Below are 6,344 nucleotides of genomic sequence, written 5' to 3' on the forward strand. Positions count from 1 at the left end.
GAGGCAGAGATGATGACGTGGAGCGATGGAGCAGCTGGAGACTTTAGATCCAGAGAGGGAGAGCGACTGTGTGCTGAAGACCTGGGGGGTACGGGAAGAAGGATTGCATGGAGGAGATTGTAACCATGGCAATGAGACAATATAAGATAGAATGAATGTAAAACCAATGTTCTCCCATGTAAACTATCACATAATTCACAATAAAACATTAAAAAAAAAAGTGAAGGCAAAACAAACATTTTTGCAGACAGACAAAAACTGAGAGAATCTGTTGCTGACAAACCTGCGCTACAAGAAATAAGAAGAGCGGTTCTGCAGCTGGAAACTGGAGTCTATACAAAGGGATCCAGAATATCAGAAATGGCAAAAACGTGGGAAATATGAAATACTTCTACCTCCTTATTTGTAAATCTTTGAAAAGTAACTGACCCTAACAAGGTAGCGTGTGTGTGTGTGTGTGTGTGTGTGTGTGTTTCTAACATATGTAGAATCAAAACAGATGACAACAGCAGCACAGAGCACGGGAGGGGAATGGGAGGGGACTGCTGTAAGATTCTACTGTCAGACCCATCCCAGACTACCGAAGTTAAGCATTCTGTTGGTGGAGCTTACGAATCGGGGTTTTTAAAACGTATCCTACAGGAGACTCTGATGCACACACCTCATAAACCAAAACTCTACTGCCATTGACTAGAAACCCTTGATAGGCTTTCCAAGACCCACTGACTTCATGGTTAGCAGCCCAATGCAAATGGTGGCGATCAAATGCAAAAAAACAAAATAAAAATACTTAATTCAAAAGAAGAGAAGAAGGAAAATATGAACAGATGGGACAAGTTAAAAACAAATAGCAACATGACAGACTGAAACGCAAACCATAGATATAAAATTATATGCAAACAGACTAAACATGCCGATGAAAAGGCATAGACTATCAGCCTTTATTTAAAACTGCAGACTCAGCTATATGCTGTCTAGAAGCAACTGTAAACATAAAGACTTTAAATAAGGGACGGACAAGAAATCATCTAAATACTGTCAAAACAAGGGGTGACTGTGGCTCAGGATGCTGGAAGAGTGTGCCTAGCTTCAGAGAAGATGTAGAAAGATGCACCAAACTGAATTGAAAACCCAAAAACAGTAGAGGAAGGGCAGAAGGCAGCTAAGTATACAAGGAGATTTCTGTTGTTGTTGTTACGTGCCATGGAGTCGGTTCCGACTCATAGCAACCCTGCATAGGGTTTCCGAGGCTATATATCTTTACGAGAGCAGAAAGCCTCATCTTTCTCCCACGAAACAGCTGGTAGTTTCGGACTGCTGACCGTGACATTAGCAGCCCGATTTGTAACCACTAACACTACCAGAGATTTGTTAGAGGAGTTCAATATAAATGAAAACAAGCACCCCTCCCTCCCCCCCAAAACCAAACCAAACCCAACACAGACCTATAGCTAAAACCAAAACACATAGCCATACCCCAATGGCCCCACACTGGGACCGAGTCAAGACCCTTTAGTAACAGGATGAATTCCTTCAGTATTCAGCAAAGAGTAAGACTTTTAAAAGATTTGAGTAGACTTTGGGTAAGAAAGATGCTCAGGAGGAAACTGAGAGCAGTCCTACAATCTGGGCAGTGCTGGGGGGTGGGGAGGGGGGAGTCGTGGCCAGGGCCCCAAGTCCATCTGCACTCATCCCCATCTTTCACTGGCACGTCCCCCATGTGTGAGGCCCCCGCAGGCACTGAGTTAAGTAGCCAGGCCCTGGTAAACACATGACATCAGGGGTGACTTGATTTCTAATAAAAAAAAAAAACCCCAAAAAAACTGGTCATGTGTCATGTACGGAATTCATTTTTGAAAATTCACTTCCAACTGACATTCATGTTTTGCTGCTATGAAAGAGAGGGGAAACCAGTCTCGAGGACCCTCTTCTCACTGCCCTGACACCAAAGGCCAAAGGTCTTAACTGGCCTACAAAGCCCTGGTCTAGCCCACCCACCTCATCGTACCCCACTCACCACCACATGGGTCTTCAGTCCTAGGCATGCCAAAGCTATGCTCCTCAGGACCCCTGCCGACACCTTCAAGTCATTTCCACTCTCCAGTCCCGGAAACTAGTCCTACAAAAGCTCCTGTTTTTTACTGACTCCTCATGGGAAGACTGTCTGTCCCATCACACCAGGGGCTGGGTTTTTTTCTTGTTTTAAAAGTGCCATGCAGTTAGTTTGGGCTCATAGCAACCCTGTACAGGGTTTCCGTGGAGTGGCTGCTGGGTTTGAACCACCGAACTGTGAGCAGTCCAGTGCTTATCTTACAGCGCCCCACCAGGACTCCCTTTCTTTCTTGGTCACCTCAGAATCCCAGCATCTACAGCAGCTCCTAGTGGTTACGAATCAGGCTGCAAACCTTAAGGTCAGCAGTTCGAAACTACCAGCTGTTCCGCAGGAGAAAAATGAGGCTTTCTGCTCCCATAAAGATTTACAGCCTCGGAAACCCTGTACAGGGTCGCTATGAGTTGGAACTGACTCCACAGCACACAGCCACAACTACCACCACCAGAGCAGCTCCTATCAAGTGGAGTAAGTGTCCACTTACAGAGCACCGTGCTTCTGTCAGTGAATTTCATTTCCAAGTGCCCTGGTGGCACAGTGGTTAAGCACTTGCCGCTAACACCAACCATTCCAAAGGAGAAAGACACATCCAGTAGTCTGCTTTCAGTCTTGGGAACCTGTGGGGCAGGTGCACTGCACTTTGGGTCGTTAGGAGTTAGATAGAGTGGGTTAGCTGATTACCACCTCTATTTCAGGAATCCAGCTCCCAAACTTGGAGAAAATTTAGGCCACCCCAGGGAAGATAAAGAACACGCAACTCTTGAATAGCAGGCTGCAGTCCTGGTGTGGCGCTGTAAGATAAGCACTGGCCTGCTAACCACAGGTTGGAAATCCTATACAGGATTACTATGAGTCAGAACTGACTCGACGGCACTTCACAACAATGCTGGTAGTGAGTGTCGCAGCCTAATGATGCACAGGAGTGTTGGGGGCTGCTTTGAAATCATGTATGTCATCACGGACCCTTGCTGCCAACGGATATATACACCATCTGCTCACACAGTTCTACACCCACGTTCAATTAAGCCAATCCAACTCAAGTGGTCATGTTTAACTGGCATAATTAACTATTGAAATCCTGGGGCCATTATCTCCCAAGCCCCCAATGCATTGAGAATGATCCTTTCCTGGACTTCACCCACCTGCACTTCAGCACCCAGTCACAGAGAGCTCATGAGAAGGTGCTCACAGAGACAAGGCCACGGTGGGCCCTGCTTTCCCAGGAGGCTGACCGGCGCAGGACACTGAGGGTAGAGGTTTAAGGAGCGGCCAGGGCGAGAGATGATCATAAAAGGAGTTAGTGCCCACTAAGGCCCAGGGCCGCTCAAAACAGAAGCCTCCGTACTCCTGGACAACAGCTTGGTTAGACCAGTTCCATTCCGTGTTTCAGAGGCTGGACTTTACGGTGGGGGGATTCATCTGGAGAAGACCCTAGACTCAGGTTCAAAGCAATTCCAGACAGAAAAGGAAAACAGGGGAGCACACCTGACGGACTCAGCGCTTCCATGCTGTGCTTTCACTAGCCGCAAGTCGTGGGAATGGAAGCTGGGAGAGACAGGCCAGCAAAAACCCCAAAGTCAAGACTGCTCTGAGTGAACGCTGCCTGCTTCAACTGGACTCTGAAGTGTGTTTAGACTCGGGACTCCTAGAGACCTGACTGTGCATGCGCAGCATGTGTGGAGGACACAGTGATTGCTGGGATATATGGAGAATCGACACGCAGATCTTAACCCCGCTGCCTGACAGTCTCAGCAATATGCTTTTAGGAAAACAAGAGCCCATCTGAACGTCTTCTTAACAGTTACTACCAGGACATCACTGAAATTTGGGACAGACTTATTTCAATCAAAATCATCCTATGAAAAACCAGAAACTCAAAATGAAAGTAATCATTTTGAGTTAAATGGAAAGAAAAAAAAAAATTAAGGAGTTGAATTCAACCCAGACAAAACCCACCTCCGGTCACACACAGTATTGAGTAACATTAATTAGATGGTCTCTGGGCTAAGGATTCTCCTTAGGAACTTGGGCAGTGAAGGGAGCTCGTGAGTCTGAACGATTCCCACTTGATCTCTGGCATCACAATCATCTCAGTCTCCTTCCAGGGGCCACCCAGACTAGACTTATCTGGCACCTTGAAGGAGGCGGCAAGTTCCTGGGTTCAGAACAGACCGCCAGGTAGCAGAAGTGAGGAGCGAGCACAAGAGGCTAGGTGCGGTTGCGCAGAGGGGTGCCGGCGTACTTGGACTCCTCAGCCCCGAAGTCAGCCACAGCCTAGCTCTTCAGGCACCAAAGCTACTTAGCCAGAAAGGTCTCGAAGGGTCTCTTTTCAGGATTCCTCTCCCAAGAGACCTCGCCCATCACCGTCTAAATCAGATGGGTGTCTTCAGCTCTGTCCCTGTCCCCGTAGTTACTGGGCTCCCCAGTTTCCTCAGCATGTTATCTCTCTCTCACTGTCTCTCGCCTAGTGTCGCTTGCTTGCCCCTTACTCATGGGGCCTTACCAGAGCCCGGGGGCCTTAAGAGCAACAGATAAACTGTAAGCACACACACTTACCCAAAAGAGACACGCAGGGATGACTCATGGTTGCCACAGAACCACCTCCAGCAAGCAGTCAGTCCAGTAGGCACAGCCTCACCTGTTGGAGTGAAATAATGGGGGTAAACAGAAGCCGATTGGCAAACAGCTTCCAGGAACAGGGGTTTTGTGTAGCCAGCACTAGTAGAACTGAAGCACTGAACACAAGGTCGAGGTCAGAGACTCCCCCAGTCATAAGAACACCCCTGGGGGCACCACACCACTGGGCTGGTGTTGGTTTGGGCCTGCAGGCTCTCGCTTGAGTCCACGGTATATGGTGCAAACATGCTGTTACTAGAAGGGGCAGAATCCTAACGGGCTCAAAGAGAGGGTGTTGCACCAGAATATTTGTGTCTGTGTGTGGGGGTGGGACTACATCTATTTCTGTCTTTCCCGCTTTTCCTCTCTCACTTGACCTGGGTACCTGTCTCTCTGTTTTCTTTCCATTGTCCTTCCTTTCTATAAAAAAGCCAGAAGGTAGACCAGAAGGGGATTTAGTAGTGTTTGCTATACTAAATTGAGGAAAAGTTTACATCCTCTTTTCCAGAAAAAAACACGTGGCATCTTACGAAAAACCAAAATACAGTGTAAGGGACCTGAACAGAAAAGCTTCTAAAGCGCCATGCACATCCTGGGCTGAACTGGTGGGTTAGAAACCAGGGCACCAGGTCTGGGATGGGGCCAGGAAATCTGCATTTTCTAACAGCTCCCCCCAGCCAGTCCAGAATCCACAGACCCCCTTTCCCTAGTTCTCATCAGGCAGAGCATGGCCCACCTCGAGTGCGCCAGGCTCCCAGGAAGGGGATTCGTGTGCCTGCAGGTCTTCCCAGGGGGCCCCTCACTGGGAGAAGGCGGGAAAGTACTGCTCAGGAGTCTAAATATAGATACAGTAACAGTTTTTAGGAACGGCCTGTGCAAGCTGCTTCTACTTAAGGGGGGGTGGGGAGGGAGGAGGTATCATCAGTAGTTGGGTGTGTGTTGGGGGGGGGAGCATGAGAATACAACAATCCCATCTGAAATGCTCTAGTAAAGGAAAATTCTAGAGACAGGTTGATGAGGAAATGTTTCACCAAGCAGAGTCGCAGGGACTGGTGGCTAAGCCAGACCAAGGCTGGCTGGCTGGGGGTGGGGGGGCATCAGTTGGAATTGGGTGGGACCTCCAGGAAGAAGGCCAGAATGGGGGGGGGGTGGGGGGGCGACGGAGGTGCTGAAAGGGACCATTGGCTTTAGCAGACAGGCGAGTGGGGGAGATAGAAAACGACACGTAATTAATCACCCAAATATAGACTGGAGGCGGCGGACAAGGAACTTAAGGTGGGGGGGGGGGGGGGCTCTGGAGCTGGAAAAAGGCGGCCCCCAGGATCGCGACAGAAAAAACCCTGTCCAGACAAACGGCCTTGAGGCCGGCGTCACCCAGCAAGGAGTGGACCCCACAACATACAGCTCAGGCTCTAGGCCCCTCCAGCCTCCTTCCAAGCTGAGGCTCGGCCCCTACCACTCAGCCTCCACAGCGCTCCCAGACCCTAACAGGATCCAGTCCCTCGAAGAGCCGCGAAGGCCCCGGCACATCCCCGGCTCTGCAGCGAGGCCTTCGGGTGGTGCCGCCCCCGCCGGCCAGGCCTGGGACCGAGCAACTAGTACTCGCCGGCCCGGAGCG

At 49.6% G+C, this 6,344-nt stretch overlaps 1 protein-coding gene across 1 annotated transcript in view; it reads right to left on the reverse strand.

Moving 5' to 3' along the window:
- The window catches only part of LOC102830716 (zinc finger protein 275-like), an 11,252-nt gene extending 6,558 nt beyond the window's left edge, over positions 1 to 4,694 (reverse strand). Inside the window, exon 1 of the mRNA XM_006877939.1 lies at positions 4,667 to 4,694. Within this exon, the coding sequence (XP_006878001.1) occupies positions 4,667 to 4,694 (28 nt within the window). The remainder of the gene's footprint in view (positions 1 to 4,666) is intronic.
- Between the last annotated feature and the right edge of the window lie 1,650 nt (positions 4,695 to 6,344).

The sequence above is a fragment of the Chrysochloris asiatica genome, unplaced genomic scaffold (genome assembly GCF_000296735.1).
Source record: "Chrysochloris asiatica unplaced genomic scaffold, ChrAsi1.0 scaffold00687, whole genome shotgun sequence".
Classification (NCBI taxonomy): Eukaryota; Metazoa; Chordata; class Mammalia; order Afrosoricida; family Chrysochloridae; genus Chrysochloris; species Chrysochloris asiatica.